At 42.6% G+C, this 14,998-nt stretch overlaps 1 protein-coding gene across 4 annotated transcripts in view; it reads left to right on the forward strand.

The window, feature by feature from the left end:
- The window catches only part of map4k4 (mitogen-activated protein kinase kinase kinase kinase 4), a 208,826-nt gene that overhangs the window by 94,822 nt on the left and 99,006 nt on the right, over window positions 1-14,998 (forward strand). For all 4 annotated transcript variants that reach the window (XM_008116148.3, XM_003224278.4, XM_008116152.3 and 1 more), the window contains exon 3: window positions 13,342-13,398. In XM_008116148.3, coding sequence (XP_008114355.1) covers window positions 13,342-13,398 — 57 coding nt within the window. The remainder of the gene's footprint in view (window positions 1-13,341; window positions 13,399-14,998) is intronic.

A 14,998-nucleotide genomic window follows, 5' to 3' on the forward strand; every position in this document is an offset into this window, starting at 1 on the left:
AACATAATGGGGGAAGGACTTTGTTTTAATTCTTATCAAAATTTAAAAACCATTGATGCGCTAATGTTTGTATTATGTTTGTATTCTGAAAATAAGGTAACCATTTTGGCTTCTGTATGTTTTTGCTGATTTTTCAAAAGTTGGTGTTAGATAATTCTGTAAGCACAATGACACAGTACTGAATATGGTACTGTCTCTAAACTTTGCATTTATATAGCATCTATGATTTTCTAATCCTGTGGATATTTTATAGATAATTTTAAAAGTTTTTTTAAAAAAAATACTACCTTTGAATACCAATTGTCATTTGCTAAAATGCAGAGAGTCATTAGATGTCATATGTATGCTATGAGGACAGATCCAGATATTTTTCCAGGGTCATTTTTTGGGATATGTCAGGGTGCTTCCAACTCATAACCTTTTCTTTTTTCCAAAACACCAGACTTCTACAGGGTTATTTTTTACATTATGTAAACTTCATCACAGTGATTTTCCATAAGCTTCAAAGTAGATGAATGAAGTAGAATCAATTTGACTCTAGAAATTTTGTATGGCAGAATAATAGAACATGTTGTGCTAAAGGGGTGGCAAGCTAATGTTTAAGCATAAAGATTATACATTCACCATTATCAAATACAGCAAAAGCCATACTTCCAAATTACTAAAAATAGAATTGTTTGCAATCTGAAAGAATTGTGCTGCTCTTGAGACAGAAACTCTGAAAATGGCTACAAATTGCAGTATCGTCATGAGGGTTGTCTGTAGGCATTCTGTAGTATGGAGGAAATATATGGATTATCCAAAACAAAAATGTGCTGCACCTATTGGTCAGAACATCTTCCATCATTCATAGAAGACATCCTTTGAAATCAATGTGCCTTAAATCAGTCAGGGGTGTATTCACTTGTTGATGCAACTTCACTCATGCTCCGTTCTGTTGAATTCTGGGATTTGTAGTTTGGTGATGTACTTAGAATTCTTTAGAATAGTGCCCCAAAATTCTAGAGCTCGGTGGCAGAGAATTTTACGTACCAAGCTAATTTAATTTTGGGATACTGTAGGATAGAGCCTTGGCATTAACTCACCATTAAGAGTGTAGAATAACTACAACTTTAGAGCATAATCTACTTGAAATTTGATTTAGACTGCATCCAACCCATATCCATGTGAACTCTTCCATTTTGATTCCTATGAGACTTCCTGTTTCCAAAATATGGATAACATGGAGAAGAACCAGGAAATAACTGCCAAATAGTCCCCTGCTTCCCCAAAAGGCACCAGAGGGGTTTCCTTGGGTGAAGTGATGGGCATATATGCTGGGTAGAACATCTGAAGGCAATACAATAGTGAAGATAATGTGAAATAATGCATTAAGTCGCCTAAGGGGAACTACTGTCTTAATTTAGTGTCCTAAAAATATAGAAGTACATAACTTGGACTTTGCCTGAAGTCATTAAGATTGAATAAATCAGAACCTGCTAAAGTAAAAAAGCAGAAAAGCAGTGTAGTGCGATCTGGCTATATTTTTGTAATGTTTTCTTAGGTATGAACACTTTGCAAATGCTTTCTAGCTCATTCTCTGTGGCTTTTGGTGACTGAGTTTAGAGTAGTTTCCCCAAAGGAATAGTGAAAGAGGTTCTCTAGGCAACCCTGACTTTGGGCTAAGAAAAGTTAAGGTGAAATCTGATTGTTAGTCCCAGCTAGAGTAGATGTACTGAATCAGGGTAAACTTGGTACCTGGAGGCCCAGAGGACAAAAAATACTTTTTTCTCTTCCCCAAAATATTTTTCCTCAGAAAAAATGGGCCAATTGAAAATTGGGGGAAAATGGAAAACATTGGATTATGAAATGTTATCTTTTAGTATGATTATTTAAAGCACTAAAGTCTCCATATATTTAATCAATTATCTCTGAAAACTCATTAACAGGAAAACTCATTAAAGGCAATATAATAATAATAATAATAATAATAATAATAATAATAATAATAATAATAGGTAAGGTAAAGGTTTCCCCTGACATTAAGTCCAGTCATGTCTGACTCTGGGGTTTGGTGCTCATCTCCATTTCTAAGCTGAAGAGCCGGCGTTGTCCGTAGACACCTCCAAGGTCATGTGGCTGGCATGACTGCATGGAGCGCCGTTACCTTCCCACCGGAGCGGTACCTATTGATCTACTCACATTGGCATGTTTTCGAACTGCTAGGCTGGCAGGAGCTGGAGCTAACAGCTGCCGCTCCCGCCGCTCCCGGGGTTTGAACCTGGGACCTTTCGTTCTCCAGCTCAGTGCTTTAACGCACTTCGCTACCAGGGCTCCTAATAATAATAATAATAATAATAATAATAATAATAATAATAATAATTTATTTTTCTATCCCGGCTCCATCTCCCCGAAGGGACTCGGGGCAGCTAACATGGGGCCAAGCCCAAAAACAGAAACAAAGTATGGTAAGTTAAAAAAAGTTTAAGTAACTAAATAAACAGTATCAACATAACAATCAAATAAAATAAACAGATAAAAACAAAGTAATTGTCAAGACCCAGGCTGCAGAGCACCAATAACCATACACAGAGGCCAGAATCTATCTAATATCTTTATTGAAGGAATATATAAAGTTAATAAAAACAAGTGTAGAAAATAGTCCAGAATTAGACCTTTCAGGAAAGGTCAGAATTAGTCCAAGAAAGCAATGTCCAATAAGAAATATTAAGGTCCAAAGTTGTAATCCAATAACCGAAACACTCACTTTGCCAAGCAAAGTGAGGGGAGATGACAAGGTCCTTTAGTCCATGAAACTTGAGCGAGGCTAGGAAATAACTTGATACTTGAAACAAGGCTTGAACGTGGAACAAGGTAACTAGGAACAAGAACAAGGTCCGTGGAATAACTTGGTAAAATCCGTGGTACAAGGCAAGGATTGGTCCTGGGAAACAAGGCAAAGTCCGTAGGTAAACAAAGGCTGGGAAACAAGGCGAAGGCTGGATAGCAAGGCAAGGCTTGAGCGAGAGCGAGGCTTGAATCGGAGCGCGCTGTCCAGACACGACCCGCTCCGTAGGCTGACGAATTGACTCCGCGAAGTTACTACGCGGGTAAAACACCTAAATAGAGTCTAGCTTTCCCGCCGAAGCAGTTCTCTGGGAATCAGAACCGAAAGCTAACTCTGAGACCAGATGTGAGACTCCCCAAAGATTCTCACGAGAAGCAGTCTTAATTGGCCACATTCTTAGCTGCAATCCTTGCACTCCTGCGCGAAGCTGAATCCAAACTTCTCTGTTGTTTACAAAACTCCCGGCGCAAGAATACGGGAGAAGTAGGCTCTGGGCTTGTTTGACATACTTCTGGGAGACAACTTTCTTGCAGGTGCAAGGTTCCCAGATCTGCCTGGGAAAGATCTGGCTGAGAGGAATCCAGTTCAGACTGGGAAGGTAAAAAACCCAAGTTTTCATCTTCATCAGGAATTACAATGTCCTGAGCAGGACTACAAGGCCCATGGGTCATCACACTATCCCCCTCCTCAAGGCCCCTCCCAAACTGGGGCCCTCTCCCCGAGGCGCGAGGTCGTGGTTTGGTGGGATAGGTCTGATGAAAGCGACGGGTTAGATCAGGAGCATGGACTGTGGAGGCGTCTTCCCAGGAGCGTTCCTCAGGGCCAAAACCCACCCAGTCAATGAGATATTGTAGGCGGCGGCGGTGAAAGCGAGAATCCAAAATGTCCTCAACCTCGAACTCCTCCTCCCCATTCATCAAAACAGGAGGGGGGGCCGGTTGGTCTGTATCAGGTCGCACACCATCCGCCGGAAGGAGCAGGGAACGGTGAAACACTGGGTGAATGCGCATTGAACGCGGAAGTTGGAGTTTGAAAGTCACGGGGTTAAGTTGCGCCACCACTGGATAGGGGCCAATGAAACGGGCATCTAACTTCCGGCAGGGGCGGTGGGAGGGCAGGAAGCGAGTGGACAGAAAAACCCGATCTCCTACCTTGATTTCGGGGCCCGGCTGGCGATGTTTGTCAGCGTGGCGTTTATAGTCCTCCTTGGCTTGGTCCAGTTGCTGGAGCAAAAGTTGTTGCACCGCTGTGAGTTCCTGCAGCCAATCCTCTGCTGCGGGAACTTCTGAAGTTTCAATGACAGGGGGAAAGAAACGTGGATGGAAGCCGTAGTTTGCAAAGAACGGCGTTTCTTTTGTAGAAGCTTGAACTCCATTGTTGTAGGCAAACTCAGACAGTGGTAACAGAGAAGCCCAATTGTCCTGTTGGTAGTTTACATAACAGCGAAGATACTGCTCCAAAGTGGCATTGGTGCGCTCCGTTTGCCCATCTGTTTGGGGATGATGAGCTGAAGATAAGCGAGAGTCTATGCCCAATAGTTTTTGTAGTGCCTTCCAAAAACGAGAGGTGAATTGAGATCCACGGTCTGTGACTAAACTCTTGGGCAATCCATGTAGTCTGAAAACATGTTGAAGAAATAGATCCGCAGTTTCTTTGGCCGTGGGGAGGCCTTCACAGGGAATGAAATGGGCTAACTTGGTGAAAAGGTCCACCACCACCAAAATCGTGGTGAATCCACAGGAAGGTGGTAGGTCAGTGATGAAATCCGCGGAAATTATTTCCCATGGGCGAGATGGGGTAGGAAGGGGGTGTAAAAGCCCTGAGGGCTTCTCCCTTCGTATCTTGGAGCGCTGGCATACTGGGCAGGTGTTGACATATTTTTCCACATCCTTGCGGATCTTGGGCCACCAAAAATCCCTTAGGATCAAATGCATAGTTTTAAATAGTCCGAAGTGTCCTGCTGGTTTGCAGTCATGACACAGACGAAGCGCTTTTTCCCTGCCCGGTCCGGGTGGGATATAAACATGATTTCTATAGCAGAGCAGCCCATCTTTAAGCGAAAAGGGAAAGTGCAGACCTTGGCGAAGTTGGTCCTGCGCCCAGGCATCTGCTTGCTGACTAGCCCTGATTTCTTGAGCACAGATGGGTCCTGGAGTAGGGGAAGTTGAACCAATGGGAATGGATTTGGTGTTCCCCACCGTGAGCGTGGCAAAGTTCTCGGGTTGTAGCAGTTGGGATTCAAAGGTCTCCTTGCGTCCTGCAGCGTATTCCGGTTTACGTGACAGGGCGTCTGCTTGCTTGGTTTGGGCTGGGGTCACATAATGGATCTGGAAGTTGAAACGTTCAAAGAATAAAGCCCAACGTTGCTGCCTCTGATTTAGTTTGCGGGCAGTTCTTAGATGTTCTAGATTACGATGATCAGTGTGGACTTCAATGGGAAATTTGGCCCCTTCTAGCCAATGTCTCCAAGTTTCAAAGGCTGCCTTTATGGCCAGTAGTTCTTTTTCCCAAATGGTGTAATTCCTCTCTGGTGTGGTTAGTTGACGAGAATAAAAGGCACAGGGATGGAGGTGATCTCCCACCGGTTGTAAGAGTACAGCCCCAATTGCCACATCAGAGGCGTCCGCCTGCACCACAAAAGGGGTTCCAGGATTTGGGTGCTGTAGAATTGGCTGGGAGGTGAATAGTTTCTTTAGTTGCTGGAACCCTTTCTCTGCTTGATCAGTCCAGCGGAAAGGCTGCTTTCCACGGATGCAGCTAGTGATGGGGTCGGACCAGCGGGCAAAATCTGGAATGAACTTGCGGTAATAGTTCGCGAACCCCAAGAAACGCTGCACCTCTTTCTTGTTAGTTGGCGCCCGCCATTCCAATACTGCTGAAACCTTGGCTGGATCCATGGAAAGCCCTAGAGGCGAGATGCGGTAACCAAGGAAATCTACCTCTTGTAGATCAAAGGCGCATTTTTCCAGCTTGGCATAAAGTCCATGATCCCGCAATCGTTGTAACACCATTTTGACGTGGTTCTCATGTTCTGATTGTGATCTAGAAAACACCAAAAAATCGTCCAGGTAGATTATCAAGAACCTGTCTAGATAGTCCTGAAAAATGTCGTTGACAAAATGCTGGAACGTTGCGGGGGCTCCGCATAAACCGAAATTCATAACTCGGGACTCGAATAATCCGAATTTGGTCTGGAAGGCGGTCTTCCACTCGTCCCCTTCCCTGATGCGAACTAAGTTGTAAGCCCCCCGAAGATCCAGCTTGGTGTAAACCTTGGCTCCTCGAAGCCGATCCAATAGATCCGAGATTAAGGGCAGGGGATAGCTGTTCCGCTTGGTGATATTGTTCAATGCTCTGTAGTCCACCACCAAGCGTAGTTCCCCTGACTTCTTCTTCACAAACATCACTGGGGAGGCGGCTGGGGATTGAGAGGGTCTGATGAATCCCTTGCGAAGGTTTGTCTCTAGGAATTCCCTGAGAGCTTCTTGCTCTGGTTCAGTCAGGGAGTAGAGATGCCCTCGCGGGATCGGGGCCCCCTCCACCAAGTCAATGGCACAGTCATAAGGTCTATGTGGGGGTAATTTTTCGGCTTCTTTCTCATTGAATACATCCCAATACTCGGAGTACTTCTTTGGCAAGGTGATGATGGGCTCGGTGTCCGTGGCGTGGCATACCTTGGCTACGAGGCAATGGTTTTGGCAGTACGGTGAAGCAAACTGCAGTTCTCTGTTGGACCAGGAGATGTTAGGGTCGTGGAGAGTCAGCCATGGAATTCCCAAAATCACAGGGAAATGAGGAACCTCGGTAACAAAGAAGGAAATCTCTTCCATATGTTCCCTTATCCACATCCTGGTGGGTTCCGACCACTGACTTACGGGGCCCGTCTTGAGGGGGCGGCCGTCTATGGCTTGCACCACACGGGCATTCTTGAAATCATGATATTGTAATCCCAGAGAGTCGGCATACTCTCTATCGATGAAATTGTTGGTAGCTCCAGAGTCTATCATGGCGTGGATCATGACGGGTCCCCTTTTTGCTGACCATAATGTGACCACGAGAAGGAACAGGACCCCGGTTGGCGGCTCTTGGATGGATTTTTTGACCGGGTTGGCGAGCCTCTCTACACCCGGTCGTTGGCTTCCCCCGCCGGCTGTGTGCCAGTCGGCTCAGACGTCTTCGTCTCCGTGGAGGACGCCGCCGCAAGACGGGCGGCAGGCTTCCCTTTGGCTGGGCACTCTCTGGCGAAGTGGCCCCCGTTCCCGCAGTACCAGCAGAGGTTTAAGCGTTGACGACGGGCCTTCTCGGCGGCATCTAGTCTGGGACGCACATTGCCCAACTGCATCGGCACCTCCTCGCTCCCTCTGGGGTATGGGGTTGGCGGTGGGGGTCTCCAGACCGGACGTGGCTGAACGCTGGCGGGAGCGGGGGGTTTTGCCCCGGCTCTACCGCCCTGGCCTCGAACCCACTGTTTCCTGTTGGCAATCATGACTTCAGCCCGTAAACATTGATCAATGAGTGCCTCGAGGGTCTGGGGAGGATCCACCTTGGAGATTTCTTCCAGCATTTCAATGTTGAGACCCTCCCGGAATTGTCCCCTGAGGGCTACATCGTTCCAGCCGGTGTTGTGGGCCAGCACTCGGAACTCGGCTATATACTGAGACATAGGTCTGTCTCCTTGGAAAAGGCGACGGAGTTTGTGACCGGCTGCCTCCAAATTGTCCTCGATTCCCCAAGTCTCCTTGAGGTGGTCCAAGAAGCGTTGCGCTGATCTTAGGTGTGGAGAGGCTTGGTCGTACAGTGCCGTCGCCCAGCTGGCCGCTGGCCCGTCTAGAAGACTGTAAACCCATGCCACTTTGATGTCTTCTTGGGGAAACTCGGCAGCACGGGCCTCTAGATAAGCTTGACATTGGCGACGGAAGACATGAACCTTAGAAGCTTCTCCAGTAAACTTGGTTGGCAACGCCATGGCCGGAAGACGAATTCCGCGTTCCTTCAAACCCCTTATTTCTCCATCCTGTGCATTGAGCTTATCACGGATTCGGTCCACCTCCTCCTTGTCGATGGTGTAGGTAATCGGCTGGCCGCTCGGCCCAGGTACGACTCCGGTAGACATTCTGGCCGAGGTTAATTGGTGCTTAGGGTGGCGGAGTCAAACTGTCAAGACCCAGGCTGCAGAGCACCAATAACCATACACAGAGGCCAGAATCTATCTAATATCTTTATTGAAGGAATATATAAAGTTAATAAAAACAAGTGTAGAAAATAGTCCAGAATTAGACCTTTCAGGAAAGGTCAGAATTAGTCCAAGAAAGCAATGTCCAATAAGAAATATTAAGGTCCAAAGTTGTAATCCAATAACCGAAACACTCACTTTGCCAAGCAAAGTGAGGGGAGATGACAAGGTCCTTTAGTCCATGAAACTTGAGCGAGGCTAGGAAATAACTTGATACTTGAAACAAGGCTTGAACGTGGAACAAGGTAACTAGGAACAAGAACAAGGTCCGTGGAATAACTTGGTAAAATCCGTGGTACAAGGCAAGGATTGGTCCTGGGAAACAAGGCAAAGTCCGTAGGTAAACAAAGGCTGGGAAACAAGGCGAAGGCTGGATAGCAAGGCAAGGCTTGAGCGAGAGCGAGGCTTGAATCGGAGCGCGCTGTCCAGACACGACCCGCTCCGTAGGCTGACGAATTGACTCCGCGAAGTTACTACGCGGGTAAAACACCTAAATAGAGTCTAGCTTTCCCGCCGAAGCAGTTCTCTGGGAATCAGAACCGAAAGCTAACTCTGAGACCAGATGTGAGACTCCCCAAAGATTCTCACGAGAAGCAGTCTTAATTGGCCACATTCTTAGCTGCAATCCTTGCACTCCTGCGCGAAGCTGAATCCAAACTTCTCTGTTGTTTACAAAACTCCCGGCGCAAGAATACGGGAGAAGTAGGCTCTGGGCTTGTTTGACATACTTCTGGGAGACAACTTTCTTGCAGGTGCAAGGTTCCCAGATCTGCCTGGGAAAGATCTGGCTGAGAGGAATCCAGTTCAGACTGGGAAGGTAAAAAACCCAAGTTTTCATCTTCATCAGGAATTACAATGTCCTGAGCAGGACTACAAGGCCCATGGGTCATCACACTAATACAATATAACACCATAATAACCAGATAAAAGATAAAGTAATAAAAACAAACTTCACCACGAATGGATAAAATAGGGGCGGTCAAGCCAGAAAGTGCATAGTTTCAAGACCATTTAATAAAGTGCCTGGACAGAATGTCGAAGAGTTGTCTGGGATAATTTGGGATAGGATGGGGTAGGAAGAAAAATAAGGTGAAGAAAAGCAATATGTCTATAGGAGGGATCTGTCATGTCGTTGATTGTTCGAATGCACACTGGAAAAGCCATGTTTTTATCTGTACATAGCTTGATCATCACAAATCCTGGTCTGAAATGAATGCTTTATGTCTGCTCAACACTATTGAAGATTTAAGGGAGATAAAATAATTTTCTGTGTTTTGTTAATATGAATGGCTTCTTCTGTTTTTGTTTGCTCTGAGTAAAAAGCCAAAACTAAAGAGCTTTCTTATGGTTCAGGAACTTATTGTTCAATCTGCATCATCAACAACAACAAAAATGAGAATTATAATAGGGGAATCCCAGATTTTACATCAGACAAAATTATTTCAATGTATTATATGTTGAATATCTTTCATCTGAAATTTTTATCTGAAATCCAAAATCTGAAGGTTTTTGGATTTCAGATTTTTAATTTTTTTGGAATACCTCAGAACATAATGAGATATGTATAAACAAATAATTGTTTATGCTTCTTATAGAAAATGTAACTGCCTCTTTAAAACTGACTGATTTTTATTTTAACATGAGCTTTTATGGATATAAAAGCCCAAAGTCTTCATAAAATCCTAACATAAAACCAATTAAGTCTTAAAGATGCTGCTATATTTCCCCCTCTCCTTTGTATGCTGCAAAATATTCACGCAGCTACTTCTTTGAAAACTACAAGAATTATTATCACTAAGTAGACAAGAGTTTGACAAAAAGGAAAACAGCTATCTGTAGATAAAATGCATACATTTTTTTCTCCGAAATGTGAATGCTTGTTGTTTTTTTGCAAGTTGCTTTTCACAAAGATGACTCTTTAAGAGTATATTTTTAAAAGGAAAACTTATTTGATATCTAACAGAAATCTTCTGTCCTTCCTGCTTATTTGACATGCTAGAGACCGGGGAAAGGGTCTACAGAATTTTTAGTGGCCTTGTGGTGTTCATTTTGCATTGTTTCCTAAGTAGTTCATTTCTTGCTTTATTCCCAGCCTTAGAATACTCTATATGTTAGAGAGCACACATTTTTGTATCCCTGTAAAAGAAGGTTTTCTAATGGTTTGTTTGGCTTGGGACAGTGGGAATTTTATACTTCCCACAGTCTTTATTTCCCACCCTTCAGCTTGACATAACTTTTCCTTGGGGCTGGGAGGAAAAAAAACCTAGTAAATGCAAACACTTCCACATCCTTTCCTTAGGGACAATGTAACGAAATATTTGTTCTTGCTACTCTTGAGTGTTTTGAAAATACTGTAAGGTAAAACAGCAGGACCCCTTTGAAGTTGTTGGATCATGACTCCTCTGCCTTCCTTCTCCCCCAAAAGACCGATTGCAGAGTCCAGTCATAGAGGAGTGTGAAAATAAAGATTAGCTCATGTTAAGCAAGGGCTGTGAAAAAGAGTCCTGTCTCAAAATATTTGATTTACTTATTTTCTTATCTAAAAAGGCAAAGGGTCTGGTAGCATCTTAAAATACAAGATGTTTTGTTTGACATAAAAGTTTTCTGTGTCCCACTTAGAGTGCATCTTCATCAGGAATCCTCTCACTTTTTAAGCCAAGGGCTCGTTCATGGTCCCTCAGACTGTTGGGAGGCCAGACTATAGTTTGGGGGAAAAAAATGAATAAATTCTTGTGCACACTGCACTTACCTTCTTTGCAGTGCAAAAAATTGATAACAATACAATATTTAAAATGAAGAACAATTTTAGCCAACATAAACTTACAATTATTTCTGTGGGAAATGTGGGCCATAATATTGAGCCAAGGTAGTTTTAGTGGTGTCAAACTACGTATATTAATTCTACAGTCTAGATGTATCTTTTATCAAGCAGATGAAAGCTTGTGCCAACAGCTTTTCCAGCAATATGGCTACCTCTGTCCTCCCATTTCCTCGCTCTTTCTGCTTTTTAATTTTACTGTTTTAGTATAAATTGCGAGAACGATCAGTACAAGTAAAGAATGAAAGGAGCAAGCCATCTCTTTCTGAGTAGTCCTTCTTCTCTTTGTATTGTGCCTTTTTATTTAATCATTTTCATCAGTTCTGTGTATGCTTGCTCTTCTTCAGCCCACAATGACTTATAACAAGATAAAGAAGCATGAGTCACATCCTCATCTTATAGACTACTAGTTTACTTCCTGTAGAGAAAGGAAGGTCTTCGACTGACTAGTACCAGTGACTCAATCAAAGGTTATCAGGGCAGACTTTATAATCAGATTTCCTCGTTAAAGGGAAAGGAAACGAGTTTTCTTTGATAGGTCATGAAAGTGCATAGTTGTGATATCCGGGACAATTTTTCTATAGTCAAAGAGTATGTATTAATAACTACTGGAAAGCTTCTACTGGAGCAACCTTACTCATTTGCTCAACCCTGTTAAGCTTCAGAACTCTTAAAATAATATTAATGTCTCAAATAACCACTGCATGAATGTAGTTAAATCTACAACTCCAAAAGATTATTTTTCCCAATCACAATCTTTTGTGGAGCCCTTAGCAACTACTGTTGGAGACCTAGGTTTCTGGCGAGCCCTAGTTAATAAACCCAGACTTCAAACATAATCATGTGTGGGAGATTTCATGAAGAAGTGTGTTAGACAGAACAGATCTGCTGAACCTAAGTCCTTTACAAAAGTTTTTTCTGTACAACCTGTGGTGCTCCAGTGTTGCCAGGTGTTGAATTCAAATTGCCTTCAGTCACAATTGGAAGCTAGCAGTGTGGTATTTGTAGCCCAGAAACACCCGACATGGCATATCTTCTCCACCTTGCTTGTTTTTGAAAAACTTATTTGAAACTTGTATTTGAGACATAGCAAGATAACTGGGCCTCTTGTCAAGCTAACAACTTCTGGCTCCAGTATTCTCTTAATGCAACTTCTAAACAAGCAGAACTTTTGCTGTTTTATTTTAGATTTTGCAAATAACTGACTATAATTATCCTCAGGAGCAGTTACACCAGGCTTGGGCAAACTTCGGCCTTTGGGGTGTTTTAGACTTCAACTCCCATATTTTCTAGCAGCCAGTAAGCTAGCTAGGATTTCTGAAGTCTAAAACACCTGGAAGTGTCCCCCCTCTCCAAGCCTGAAACTCAAATTAGGAGTGACCCTTACAATTGCCTTAAAATTGCAGTCATAAATGCTGCATTTTGGCCTTCTGGAACTCCAGAGGAATCAGATGTATGGTAGTATGTCATTCCAGCGTGCCTGGTGTACCTACTGGATATCCGATTGTAAGTGCGTGGTCATGTCTTATAGTTCAGTGGTTCTCAACCTGTGGGTCCCCAGATGTTTTGGCCTTCAACTCCCAGAAATCCTAACTGCTGGTAAACTGGCTGGGATTTCTGGTAGTTGTAGGCCAAAACACCTGGGGACCCACAGGTTGAGAACCACTGTTATACATGTGAATTTTCCCTTTCATACTTGTTATATTGGAAAAAGAAATAGTTTGCATACATAGCTTTCAGTCACTTTGTGATAAGGTTAAGCGATAACGAGGGATTGGCTCCTATTCCTTGCATCTTTTTTGTGGAAAGAAATCTTCCATTTTTGGCCTGTGGTTGAGCCAGGCCTGTGGTTGAGACAGGATTTGTTTGAACTAGATCTGGACCCAACTTATAAAATATAGTATTTTGTCTTAAGAGACTGATTTGGCCTAGTGAAATTTTTTGGTATTTCAGCAAGCATTATTTTCTTCTGAGCTTTGTCTTAATTAACTTAATGTTGTTTGGCTTGTTGTTCCATTTCTTTTACAATAAGCTGTCTTGAGTTCTGTGAAATGTGTTGAATTCCCAATGTTGGGTTATGTACAAATAATGCAAAACCGGCACAGGATACAGGGAAGGTAATAATTATCTTTGCAGCATTGAATCCTCATCCTCAACCCAGAAACAGCTCTGCAGGTTTTCTGATGACTTTGGAAGAGATCTGTTAGGACAACAAGCAGGATGTTTGATGTAGCCATTTGGAAATCAGTGTAGAAGACAAGAGTAGTGATTAAATTTACGATCTTACTGCATGACTTAAAAGGTCATACATATCTTTTTTTAATGTCCAAGATGCAAATAACTATGTACAGCTTGTCTTGCGTGTTTGAGATATAAATAATGGATAAATAGTCTGATAACATTTCCATTGTGCTTTATGTAATGTATTAATGGAATGGCTAATGATTCTTCCTTTCTTCATAGGGTCGGCATGTCAAGACAGGTCAACTGGCAGCTATCAAAGTCATGGATGTTACAGAGGTGAGTTTAAAATGGGATTCCAGTTTTTGAAGAGAAAAATAGGATAAAAGGAATTGTCTGTATGTTGAGTCCTTCATCGCTGCAACACTAGAGATCTCTGTATTGTGACATGCATGCATATCTCTGGATTAGGGCCAAAGTAAAAAGTAATGTGCACTCATCTGAGAATGTCTGCTCCGTCACAATAAATGTATACCCTTTTTAGGTTACAGAGGAAACAGACCCAATAAAGATCCCAAAGGCCTAAATGCAGAAACATCTGCTAAAATGTTGAGCAGATTGTTGGCAGAATTCAACAGTGTAAAGCAGTAGTTGTAATGGACTCAAGAGGATTTACTGTGGAGCTTTATATGAGAACCGGGAGAAATTAACTCAGCCAGTGAGATAAAAATATACATCTGTAGTTAAACTCTTATCTTTAATGGCTTTAGTTGAAGGCATTCAAAAATAGATGAGTTTTTTTGATTTAAGAAGTATTTTAAATATCAGAAAATGGGAGGGTAGTTCTGAAAATAGTGTATCTACTGGTAGCACACAGACTTTTTATTGCATAATCAGACAAAATTTATTTATCAACTGTGTTTTATTAGCTCAGCATTGCCATAAAGTATTTCAGACCAAGCAGTCTATTGGTCCAAAACCTATTTATTTTATATGAGTCATCTGAAGTATTAAAACTCATTCTCTGTTATTCTCAGAGAGAGGGGATTTTAATTGGCAGGAAGGTTAAGCTATGCTAAATTGAACTTCTCAAGAGAATTTCACATTCACTCACTTTAGAAGTTTAATCTAGAATTGTGTTTCAATCTGGGTTTGACATCCATTTGGTGTATTTATGTTTTGTGCATTTGTTTGTGCACATTCAACTAAAATCCCAGTAAGACTCTGAGCTTAGGAGTAAATGATATTGGGAATGATAAGGCAATAAACAAGGATAAGTGACTAACCTATTTCTTTATGACTCTGGACTTTTGTAATAACAGAGTAAGGCTGTAGATTTCCAAAACATGATGTAACATACTTTTGAAAAGAACTATGTATTTTGATACATGCTGAGGACCTGTACATGTTGCTGTAAAACATTTTTGAAAGACACACTACTAAAATCATGTAATAAAGAGGCACTTCTCTAAAAATAATTCTAATGTAAAATAAACTGGAACCAGAGTACTTGGATCCATTTAATTAGCCTTCTAGACAGAATGCGGGCCTGAGGCTGCTTTCATTGCTTTGCTGTAGTGTAGGGGACCCATGTTGGGAACCAAATGGAGAAACTGAAGTCTCATTAGCTCTCTTGGATTTCCCAGTTACTTTTGGTACTAATGATTGTGGTATCTTTCTGGACCACATCATGGCAGTGCTTCTTATTATTTCTTTCAGATTGTAACCAAGAAATGGTGCTATGGGATGATCCTTGAGTATTGTTTAGAGAAGGGTTCATCTAGAACAGTAGTTCTCAACCTGTGTGTCCCCAGATGTTTTGGCCTTCAATTCCCAGAAATCCTAACAGCTAGTAAACTGGCTCAGATTTCTGGGAGTTGTAGGCCAAAACACCTGGGAACCCCCAGGTTCAGAACAACTGGTCTAAAAGCATGCCTTC

The sequence above is a fragment of the Anolis carolinensis genome, chromosome 3, assembly GCF_035594765.1.
Source record: "Anolis carolinensis isolate JA03-04 chromosome 3, rAnoCar3.1.pri, whole genome shotgun sequence".
Taxonomy (NCBI): domain Eukaryota; kingdom Metazoa; phylum Chordata; class Lepidosauria; order Squamata; family Dactyloidae; genus Anolis; species Anolis carolinensis.